The 12,268-nt window shown below is 48.2% G+C and overlaps 1 protein-coding gene across 1 annotated transcript in view; it reads right to left on the bottom strand.

Annotated features, from left to right (window-relative positions):
• SEMA6B (semaphorin 6B) overlaps nt 1-569 on the bottom strand; it is a 40,111-nt gene extending 39,542 nt beyond the window's left edge. Inside the window, exon 1 of the mRNA XM_063147272.1 lies at nt 438-569. Coding sequence (XP_063003342.1) covers nt 438-543 — 106 coding nt within the window. The 5' untranslated portion in view covers nt 544-569. The remainder of the gene's footprint in view (nt 1-437) is intronic.
• Between the last annotated feature and the right edge of the window lie 11,699 nt (nt 570-12,268).

Raw genomic sequence — 12,268 nt, 5'->3', positions numbered from 1 at the left:
GGAACACTGGTGCTCTCTCAGGGGCAGCAGTGCTTCAGTGCAGTGGTAGAGACACCGGAGAGCAGCCAGAGAACCATTCCCTCTGGGTCTGGATCCTTACTCAATGGCCCCCTTAATTCGGTGCTTATTACTCAAGAGGGCTGAGCTCCCGGGTGTGTGTGAGCAACACCATGCAAGAAAGCATCACAGGAACGAGCAGAGTTTTAGGCAGAGCTCTGCAACGTTCAGTCTGCCGGCTTGCTCCAGGGAGGCCATTCGGTTCCTGGCCAAAAACCAAATTGTCTGCCGGTGTTCTGGGGAGTGGGGACGAAATTCTCCAACAGTTCAAGGACAGCAGGTCAAGGACAGTGTTCAAAAGATACAATGAGAATGTCGTTTTATGAGAAACGTTAGCCCAGCTGTCTGTTAGCCCACTCCCTGACCCAAAGCCCACTTACAGTCATCAAGGGCTACAGTGATTGGGCTGGGCTCTTCGGGGAACAGCGCGTGCGCCGACCCCTCCAACAGCAGCAGCAGGACGAGCGGCAGACAGGGGGGTCTCATGGCGTCCACCCGCAAAGCGCCCGTCACACCTGCAAGGGTTCGAGACAAGAGAGGTGTTAATTCTGAGTTCTGGTCTAGTCTGAGTTCGAATTTGCACGGAACACAAAGCCATTGGGAGCCAACGGCTGCCATTTACACGGAAATCTGAGCCACCATTTTTTCCTGCAAAATGGCGGCTCGCTGAGGGTACGGGCAGCAGCCGGGCGCTGGGGCGCTGAGCGGCGGCTTGGAGAAGAGGGTCTAGGAGGCTGGGGGAGGAGTGTGCCAGACTCCGCCCCTCCTCTCGGACTGCCACAACACCCCTAGTTGTCTCCTTGGCTAGCGAATCCAAAGTGACAACGGCCCTCCCCATAGGCACGTGCAGAAATCTGCCACAGATTCAAATGCGTTTGGGTTTCTGTTCACCCAACCTGTGGAGTCTGCTTTTTCTCAGTCACACCGATTTCACGGACTTGCGGGGCCATTTTTCATTCTGAGGGAGGGGATTTATACTATTGCGCACTTTATTTAGGGTGGCCCTATGGAAAGGAGGACAGGGTCTCCTGTCTCTTTAACAGTTGCACAGGAAAGGGAATTTCAGCAGGTGTTGTTTGTATGCCTGCAGCACTGGGTGAAATTCCCTTATCATCACAACAGTTAAAGCTGCAGGAGCCCTGCCCTCTTTTATATCTGCAAAAAAAGGGAAGAGAAAACCCCTACTGTAAGGGGGGTTTCTATATCTGATCACTCTAGTATAGCTCCTGCAGCTTTAACTGTTGCGATGAAGAGGGGATTTCACCAGGTGCTGCATGCATACAAAATACACCTTTTTATTTTATTTTATTTTATTTATTATTTACTATTGTACTTACACCCCGCCGTTTTCCCACCAAGGTGGTGTACATAACCCTCCTCCTCTCCATTTTATCCTCACAACAACAACCCTGTGAGGTAGGTTGGGCTGAGAGTCTGTGACTGGCCCAAAGTCACCCAGTGGGTTTCCATGGCCGAGTGAGGACTAGAACCCGGATCTCCTGACTCTCAGTCCAACACTCTAGCCACTACACCACACTGCTGAAATTCCTTTTTCTTTACAACTGTTAAAAATGCAGGAACCCTGTCCTCCTTTTCATATGGTCACCCTAATTTCATTTACTTATTTATTTTAAACATTTCTTGGCTGCCTTCCCAAGCCGAAGCCATCACAAGACAGCTCGCATCAAGAAAATACATAAAAACGGTTGCAACATTAAAAGTAATAAAAACAGAATCACAAGAAAATAGCCAGAAACCCGGCAAGAACAACAGCAGCAAGAACAGGACTCATCATGGCAAGGCCAGGGTAAAATAAAATGTTTTCAAGGCCTTCTTAAAAGCCTGCAAGGATGGGGCATGGAGGACCTCTGATGGGAGTTTATTCCAGAGGTGTGGGGCCACCACAGAGAAGGTCCTCTCCTGTGTGAACGTCCGCCTAATCGCTCTCACAGGTGGGAAACTGAGAAGGGCCTCTCTTTCTGAACTTGAAGTGTGGGCAGGCTGATGTAGGTGGAAGCGGACCTTCAAATAACTAAGTTCTGACCCACATTTAGCCTGGAAGTGTAGGAGCAGCTCAGCTCAGCTCAGAATTTGCAAAGATCAAATCCCTCGCGCGTTGCTAGTGGGACACAATTGCAGCTTAGAAAAACCAGAAGAGTGCGCAGATACGCAGGAGGAGAGAGAATCTGGTCTCTTTCCCCCTCTCTCCTGCTCATTTTCAAAAGACCAGGACGCAGAGGCTTCTAATGAAATCAGAAGACCTAGGGCAAACAAAAGGAAAATGTTTCATCAGGGGGCGCATAAACTACTCAGAGAATTCGTTGCCCCAAGATGCACGGCGTTTGATGTGCGGCGGCCGCTTGGTGAACATCACTCGTAATGGCAATTCATTATTGAGCTTTATTTGACGGGCGGCATGCAAGTGGCATTTTGAATATCTGATAGCTGTCAATCTACGAGATCCCGTAAGTGCTGCCTGATGTCCAGCCTGGTGTGTTCAAACTCTTTCTGTTTACAACCTCTCTCTCTCTCTCTCTCTCTCCATCTATCTTCCTTCTTTCCCCCTCTTTCTGCCACCCTTGTTGTCTTTCTCTTTCTGCCACCCCTTTTCTCTCTCTCTCTTTCCTCCACCCCTTTTCTCTCTCTCTCTCTCTTTCTGCCACCCTTTTCTCTCTCTCTTTCCAACACCCCTTTCTCTTTTCCCCTCTGCCTTTCCACCACCCCTTTCAATCTCTTTCTACTACCCCTTTCTCTCTCTTTCCTCCACCCCTTTTCTCTTTCTCTCTCTTTCTGCCACCTTTTCTCTCTCTCTCTTTCCAACACCCCTTTCTCTTTTCCCCTCTCCACCACCCCTTTCCCTCTCTTTCCTCTACCCCTTTCCCTCTCTTTCCTCCACCCCTTTCCTCTTTCTCTCTCTCTTTCTGACACCCTTTTCTCTCTCTCCCTTTTTCAACACCCCTTTCTCTCTTTCCACCCCCCATTTCCCCCCTCTCTCTTACCATCCTTCTCTCTTTCTCTCTCTCTCTTTTTCAACACCCCTTTCTCTCTTTCCTCCACCCCCTTTCTCTTTCTCTCTCTCTTTCTGCCACCCCTTTTCTCTCTCTCTCTTTTTCAACACCCCTTTCTCTCTCTTTCCACCACCCCATTTCCCCCCTCTCTCTTACCATCCTTCTCTCTTTCTCTCTCTCTCTTTTTCAACACCCCTTTCTCTCTCTTTCCTCCACCCCCTTTCTCTTTCTCTCTCTCTTTCTGCCACCCCTTTTCTCTCTCTCTCTTTTTCAACACCCCTTTCTCTCTCTTTCCACCACCCCATTTCCCCCCCTCTCTTACCATCCTTCCCTCTTTCTCTCTCTCTAGACAGCGTCAGTCAGTCCCAGACATTTTGCAAAGATTTGGTTTTGCTCTTGGACAAAGGGATTTGGAACCTAACCTCTCTACAAGTCCTAGTAATCCTGTTATTCTAAATCACCTCAGCTGCTTTAACTAACACACTGCCCCGGGTGCATTGGTGGTGGGTAGTATATAATGCTCTAAATTAGTTAAATCTCATCCTCATTCCAAACGTGCTGTGAGCTCTAACACGCCAATCACGGCAAGACCAGTTCTCCAATAAAAACCATTGTTTTTATACTGTGTATGTTTTTGATGGTTTTAAATTTTGTATACTTTTTAATGTTCACTGTTTTTAACTTTTGAAACTGCCCAGAGAGCTTCGGCTATGGGGTGGTATATAAATGTAACAAATCAAATCAAATCCATCAAATCCAATAGGCTGCCTTTGTGAATAAATTAACATGTAATTAATTTACAACTCCTCCCTCTCTCTCTCTCTCTCTCACACACACACACACACAGCAACAGCCCTTCTCTTCTCTTCTTTCCAAGGAAAGGTTTTGTTAATTTAATGTTATGAGTGTTCATATGCTTGGCACATGAACATCTCCAGAGAGGCAGTCACGGTAGCCTGTTGCAGGGGGGAAAAAAACCAAGAGAGAGTCTTGTGGCACTTAAAGACTGACAAATTTATTCCTCCATCCGTTTCTTGTGAATGTAGTGTGTGTGTGTGAGAGAGAGAGAGAGAGAGAGACAAAGGATAGAAAGGAGAAGAAAAATACAACAATAATACAGAGAGATCTGGTCCTCACAACCTGCTTCAGAGTCTGATTTGGAGCTTCTGAATTGGCCCCGATATACCTCACCCTGCTTCAGATCTGCTCCGACCCACTTCGGATCCGAAGTGAGATTCATACATCTGAAGGAGGCTAGGAAAGCCGGGTGTGAAGCCAACCGGGAGTCCATTGGACTCTCCCCCGTTTGCCCCCAAGCCCAGAAATGGCTCTTTACAGCTGTCATTGTGAGCAACATTAGTTCGATGACAATACAGAGCCCTCATTTTCCTTAAAAATGATGGCTGTCATGGCTGCTCGCATGCCTTGGCAGATGGGGCAATGGCTCACCATTTTCCTGGATTCCTCCAAAGTGTTTCTGGCCTGATCCAACCAGCTTCAGATGGCTTCATCTGATCTTGATCCAATCCAGATTCGGATTGAAGCAGTACAAATTGGCCACTTTGGGTTAGGGTCGTGGGCTCTCCCACCCTAGAGGCCTTCAAGAGGCAGCTGGACAGTCATCTGCGAGGGATGCTTTGAGGTGGATTCTTGCATTGAGCAGGGGGTTGGACTCGATGGCCTTATAGGCCTCTTCCAGCTCTACTATTCTATGACTCTATGATCAGAACAAGCAGGAACGGCACTGGATATTGGGTGAAAGGGAACAGGAGAGAAACAGCCTGAATTAGGGGGGCATTGCAGCTTTTCACCTGGAAATACACCCTCTCCCCATGTCCCCTCATAAGTGTCCTCCAGACACCGGCTGGGGGTGGGTGGGTTATGTGATTTGCAGTCCAATTCATCTGGAGGCCTGCAGGTTGGAAAAGGCAGGGTCTGTTCTACGATTCTATGATTCTATATTTGAAGAGGTCCTAGCCATGTTGTAAGTCCCAGGCCTAATCTACACCAAGCAGGACATTGCCCTATGGAAGCGGTACGAAAGCGGGATATAAAAGGCAGGTATGGGCTCATTAGCACCCCTGCTTTTTATATACCGCTTTAATACTGCTTTCATAGTGCAATATCTTGCTTGGTGTAGATTAAACCCCAGAGCCTTCTACTATTCGTGTGTCTCTGTGTGTGGTTTTTCTGAGGTGAGAGTGCAGAAAATCACAGAAGTATCTCCTGATTTACCAAGACTTCCTGCCCGTTCCTGCAGCAAATAATAAAATGTACGGATTTTCTTCGCTGTTATTCTGAGTCAGTCATGTTGTCTGCTTCCTCTTTCAAATGTCTTTCGTACAAGCGGGGAGGAAAAAGCGAGCCTGGCATTTTTGAAAATACCAAACCCAAAATTCCATTGCAAACCCTTAAAAACAACACCACACTCACACACACACACTCAAAAAAAAAAAAAAAATCCTTCCAAAATGCAAAGGAGAGGAATGACACGGAACGCAAAAAGACAAATCCACAGAGTTTCATTTGCATATCAATTATCAGGAGATCATTATCTCGGCTGCTATGGCAAGTTAAAGCAGACCACTTTCAAAAGCCGTCGTCTGACGCTGGCGGCTGTGACCTGACCTTCACAAAACCGGTTTCCCTTTCCCGTCGCTTCGCAGATCTAGCCGGATTTCGAATCGGGGCTTGTGGGCTGTTATTTCCCTGTCAACTCTGTATTTATTTATTTATTTGTATTTATTTATTACATTTCTATACCGCCCAATAGCCGGAGCTCTCTGGGCAGTTCACAAAAATTAAAACCATTATTATTATTGGTAATAATGTAGCCATTATTATTATTATTATTATTATTATTATTATTATTATTATTATTATTTGCATTTGTATATCGCCCCATAGCTGAAGCTCTAAGCAATATACATAAGGTTAAAACACTGAAAAACAATATGCAAAAATTAAAAACCGCAAAAACATACAATATACGCATGCATTTAAAACCACTATAACAACTCTAAAAAAAAGATGAGCCCAAAAAACAGACCCAGGCTCATCACATGTTTGCTAAATGCCTGGGAGAAGAGAAAAGTCTTGACCTGGTGCCAAAAAGATAACAATGTTGGTGCCAGGCGAGCCTCGTTGGGGAGATCATTCCATAATTGGGGGGCCACCACTGAAAAGGCCCTCTCCCTTTTCGCCACCCTCCGAGCTTCCCTCGGAGTAAGCACTCGGAGGAGGACCTTAGATGTTGAGCGCAGTGTACGGGAAGGTTCATGTCGGGAGAAGCGTTCCATCATGTATTGCGGTCCCAAGCCATGTAGGGCTTTATAGGTTAAAACCAGCACCTTGACTTGGGCTCAGAAACGTATAGGCAGCCAATGCAAGCGGGCCAGAAACGGTACTGGAACGGTAATGGAAACACACAGACACACATCTGGATCTCAGCTGCTCTGAGCCCAGGGGATAGAGCGGGATATAACTCACATTGAATCAATAAGAAGAGCTCAGTTTGAGACTTTCGGGTAGATAAACGTTAGCCGTATGGCCATCTGGAAAGGGGGATGTAAAATGGGTGGGTGGGGAGATTAGGTTGCTGAGGGTCATGCAAGGGGGGGGGAAAGAATGATTGTTTTCCCAAAATAAATTTTAAAAAAACTGCCCAAGTGTTGTTGCCATAACAAAAGCAGGTGGAGAAAGGGCAAGAAATTCCGCCCCAGCATCTGGGGAAGACAAACGAGAAAAGGCGTGCAAAACATCTGGTTTTAAAGAAACTGTGGCAGCTCCTTTCCCACTCACAGGAGGAGGTGTAAAACGACGAGCGTCAGCACGAACAACGTGATTCCAAAGCAGACAATGCAAAACTTAGAGGGCAATGAGTCACTGAGGTTTGGGGGAAGAGAAAAGTTTAGCCTCGCACGAATCGCTTCGCTGTGTCCTACCTTGGACCAGTGATGGACAGCTAAAGGCCCTCGGGAAGCTAAAAAGAAGAGCCATAAGGTACCAGTCCTCATGGTTCTGAATAAAGGGTCGATTTATCGAGGCGTATAGGAAGCAGGTGTAGATTGAATGGGAACATCTAGCAAAGTATTGACTACAGTGCTATCAAAAGGCATGTCCTTCAAGTTTTCTCTCTGTGTTTTGCCGCCGCTGAGGACTGATTTGACGGCAAAGATCCCACGGAGAAGCTCATGGAGGCTGTATCCCAGAAGGCGCAGGGTCACAGCACCCCTGAGAGCTTTTCTGAAATGGAATCCTGCCCTCGGGCTGCAAGAGCTGCTGCGCAGAAGCCAAGATTCCAGTCCTCATTGTTCTGAATAAAGAGCTGGTGTCTTAGGAGCACTGGAAGGAGCCATGGTAAGGTTTCAGACAGGGGATCTTTCCCATCCATCGCTAGGGAGCCTGAGGACCCAACCTGGGAACTTCTGAGCTACGGCCCTTAAGCTAAAAATGAGATCCCAGTTCGGGAGGGACGGATTCGGTCCTCGGGCACACCTGACTTCAAAGCCTCCCCCTTCCTCTGAATTAAAATTGGCGTGGCAATAGGCTTTTACACCAGACAAAGTTGGCTTTGGGAGTGGGTCAGAGTAAGCACCCCTCCAACAGGGGGCATTTCTGCACGGGTGACCTCTAGGGCTCCCTAGAGGTCAAAGCTCCGAACCCGAATCGCAGCAGGCCGAGGCACCCGAAGCCAAAGCGAGGTCAATACTGAAGCCCTCAGGCACAACCCTAGCGACATCTGCCTCGCTTCACCTCCAGTTCGGACGCAGGAAGGCTCAGAGAAGCTGTTTGCGTTGCCACGGAACAGAAAAACTCCTCCGAGATCCCCCGATGCAGAGAAATAGCGCCGGACCTGTCCTCCAGGCAGGTGAATTTGAAGCACCTGCTTCCTCTGTTAGTGGGTGCTTCGGCCACAGTAGAGAACCTTCCTTTTAAAAACGAAACAAAACGTTTTCTGCAGAGACCAAGGGGGAGAGGGGCCTTACCTGCGTCCGTCCGTGGTCCCTCGGCTTCTTCAATTGAGCCCGTGGCTCAACCAGGAAGTCTGGGCCGTGCGGCCCAGACTTCCTGGTTGAGCCGCGGGCTCAATTGAAGAAGCCGAGGGACCACGGACGGACGCAGGTAAGGGAGAGGAGGGAGGGGGGTTTACCGGGCCCTGCCGCTGTTGCCGCATGGGCGACAGCGACAGCGGCAGGGCCCGGTAAACCCCACTTACCTTTCCGGCGGAGCTCCGGATCGAGGCGAAGGATCCGCCTTCACCTCGATCCTCTTCGCCACGCTCCGCCGGCCCCCCAATCCTCTTCGCCTCCGCCTTAAGGGCAGGCGAAGCCCCCCGCTCCGCTCCTGCTTCTCCGGTTCGAGGAGAAGCGGAGCACATCCCTACTTCGTAGGCAATGCAGTTTTGAGAAAGTCACACCGAAAACCATCTTTTAAGTCAAAGCAATGTGTGCGTGTGTGTGTGTGTTGTGGGAAGGGGGGGAGGAAAGGAGGCAGGGGGTATCCACAAAAAGACTTGGGCAGAACAGAGGATGGAGACAGAAGGGAGAGAGACAATATCTCTCCCACAAAAAGGTGACAACGAACACGAATCTGTTTATCACGTGAGGCTGAGATGGGTGCTATTTCAAGCCGCCGAGTTAAAAATAAGGGCGGCACACGTTCGCCCACACCCACCAGAACTTCACTGCTTGTTGAGTAAATATCCCACCCCCTTTCTCTCTATGCCTTCCCTCTCCCCCCCCCCCCAAAAAAAATCCTCGCCCCACAGAACGGGAGGTGCCTTCTGGGAATCTGAGATTGCAGAGTTGAACCCCGGAGGGATGAAACTGGATTGCTTCAATTCACAGCCTGTCTTTTTAGGCCAAGAAGAACGTGAGAAAAGAAGAACGCAAGCTATCAACGTAATCCAACGGGAAGCCCGCTGCAGAAAGAGAGGAGCCGAGTGACCACGTGAAAATGAGACCACAGCCATTTAAAAGCTGACATATAACGATCTATAATGTGAGCGCTCATTGGTCCATCTACCTTAGTATTGCGTGTTCTGATTGGCAGCTGTTCTCCAAGGTTCCACGAAGGGGATTTCCCTAGCCTTAGTGCAGCCTTCCTCAACCTGGGGCGCTCCAGATGTATTATTATTTATTTATTTATTTATTTATATAGCACCATCAATGTACATGGTGCTGTACAGAGTAAAACAATAAAATAGCAAAACCCTGCCGCATAGGCTTACATTCTAATAAAATCATAATAAAACAATAAGAAGGGGAAGAGAATGCACCAAACAGGCACAGGGTAGGGTAAAACTAACAGTATAAAAGTCAGAACAAAATCAAGTTTTAAAAGCTTTAGGAAAAAGAAAAGTTTTTAGCTGAGCTTTAAAAGCTGCGATTGAACTTGCAGTTCGCAAATGTTCTGGAAGAGCGTTCCAGGTGTAAGGGGCAGCGGAAGAAAATGGACGAAGCCGAGCAAGGGAAGGAGAGGCCCTTGGGCAGGTGAGAAACATGGCATTAGAGGAGCGAAGAGCACGAGCGGGGCAATGGTGTGAGATGAGAGAGGAGAGATAGGAAGGAGCTAGACAGTGAAAAGCTTTGTAGGTCAACAAGAGAAGTTTATATTGGATTCTGAGGTGAATTGGAAGCCAATGAAGAGATTTCAGAAGTGGAGTAACATGGTCAGAGCGGCGAGCCAAGAAGATGATCTTAGCAGCAGAGTGGTGAACAGAAACCAACGGACTGATGTGAGAAGAAGGAAGGCCAGTGAGAAGAAGGTTGCAGTAGTCCAACCGAGAAAGAACCAATGCCATGAACAAGAGTCTTGGCAGAAGAGACAGACAAAAATGATCGAATATTATACAGGAAAAAACGACAGTTGGACTACAACTCCCAGAAGATGCAGTCCAACACATCTGGAGCGCCCCAGGTTGAGGAAGGCTGCCCTAGTGGGAGAAGATGGAATTTATTTATTATTTACTTATTTAAAACATTTATATCCCGCCCTATATCAATAAGATCTCAGGGCGACGTACAGATAAAAGCAAACAGTATAAAACAGTAAATATACACAGCTAAAAACAAATTAAACCACGAACCAAGTTAAAACAATATAGAATTTAAAAGCAGTAAGACCATTAAAACCGTGAAAAGAATGTGCCATCTTAGTGATTTCAACCGTTAAAAGCTTTGTTTAAAAGCCGTGTTTTCACTTGGCGTCGCAACGAAACCAGCGTTGGGGCCGGTCGGGCCTCCAAGGGGAGGGCATTTCACAGCCGGGGTGCCATCACAGAGAAGGCCCTCTCCCTTGTCCCTTCATAGTGTATGTGTTGCGTTGGTGGGATCATAGAATCATAGAATCGCAGAGTTGGAAGGGGCCTACAAGGCCATCGAGTCCAACCCCCTGCTCCATGCAGGAATCCACCCTAAAGCATCCCTGGCAGATGGTTGTCCAGCTGCCTCTTGAAGGCCTCTAGTGTGGGAGAGCCCACAACCTCCCTAGGTCATTTATGGTGAGAAGGCAGCACATTCTTAGCTTATGATCCCTGATTCCTGAATGCAAGCATTCTTTTTCTTCCCTGATTTGGAAAATGCACATTTTTGAATGAGGGGGAAATGGTCCTTCTCAGAAGCGTGGATCCGAAATACCCCCCCCCCCACACACACACTTAGCTAAAAACGTGAATTTTCCCACTGCGAACGGAACTCGTCTGACTGTTTTGCACGCACAGACGAAATCCTCATCCATCCCAAATCGAATCCGGGGCTTTATGCAAACAAAGCACTCACCCAGCCATTGAGGGCCGGCCGGTTTTCTGAGCCCGGATTTGATCGGGTGCATTTCTCACGGCCTGCTAGTGCGCCCCTGCGCCCGGCTTTGAGAACGCCTGGGGTGGGGATTATTCGCAGTCTCCGTGCGTAGGGTGGGCAGACGAACAGAGAAGCCTGCCGTCCTTGAGGTTGTGAGTCACTAGGCTTTTCTGCCAGAGAGAAGGGAAAGACAGGCAGGGAGGAAAAGGGGAATGATGCTCATTTTAACCAGACTGTCTCGTAGAACTTGTCCTCATGCTTCTTCCTCGCCACCTGTCAATGAAGACTCACAGAGATTTCTCCCTCTTCCAAGTCGGAAAGAGAAAGCGCTTCGTAGAACTTCGTAGAGGACTTCATCAGAGGCGTGCGCGGCACGTTTCGTTAGGGTGTGCATCCAGGGAATTTTATTTATTAATTATTTTTTTAAAGGTGAATATTTATTGGATAGTCATTATTATTTTTTATCCATTTATTTATTAAACACTGTTCCATTGATGCCACGGGGTGTGTTTAGATTCCCTGACCACAGGAGGACTGCTGCAGGTGAAGGAGAAAATGGACATTGGTTGGCTTTGTGCTGGGATTAACATTCAAAGCCCTAAGTGGCTTAGGGCCAGGTTATCGGAAGGAACGCCTCCTCCTATATGTACCTGCCCGGACCCTAAGATCATCCTCAGGGGTCCTTTCTCTGTGAGCCCCTGCCAAAGGAAGTGAGGCAGGTGGCTACCAGGAGCAGGGCCTTCTCTGCTGTGGCTCCCCGGCTGTGGTATATTTATCCTTACATCTACGGTGCAGTTGAAGAATAACACAATTTTGGTTTTATACTACTGATGAAGATAAACAGAAATGGAATACACAATCTAGAGTTACCGTTTAACCATAATCTATTATCATTGTCTTAACATTTCATGAAGACCTGTAGTCATCAGCCAGTGTGGTGTAGCGGCTAGAGTGTTGGACTGGGAGTCAGGAGATCCGGGTTCTAGTCCCCACTCGGCCATGGAAACCCACGGGGTGACTTTGGGCCAGTCACAGACTCTCAGCCCAGCCCACCTCACATATTCCAGCTGGACATCAGGAAAAACTTCCTGACTGTTAGAGCAGTACGACAATGGAATCCGTTACCTAGGGAGGTTGTGGGCTCTCCCACCCTAGAGGCCTTCAAGAGGCAGCTGGACAACCATCTGTCAGGGATGCTTTAGGGTAGATTCCTGCATTGAGCAGGGGGTTGGACTCGATGGCCTTGTAGGCCCCTTCCAACTTTACTATTCTATGATTCTAGGTTCCAGGTTCAATTTAGCATGTTCAACTACCACCACCACCCCGTAACCCTCACCCGAGGGGAGTGTGGTCTGCAGTGAGACCGGGGGGGGGGGGAGGGATTGCCCCTGGCTTGCTCAA

This window comes from Elgaria multicarinata, chromosome 23, assembly GCF_023053635.1.
Source record: "Elgaria multicarinata webbii isolate HBS135686 ecotype San Diego chromosome 23, rElgMul1.1.pri, whole genome shotgun sequence".
Classification (NCBI taxonomy): Eukaryota; Metazoa; Chordata; class Lepidosauria; order Squamata; family Anguidae; genus Elgaria; species Elgaria multicarinata.
This window is presented reverse-complemented; position numbering and strand designations above follow the sequence as displayed.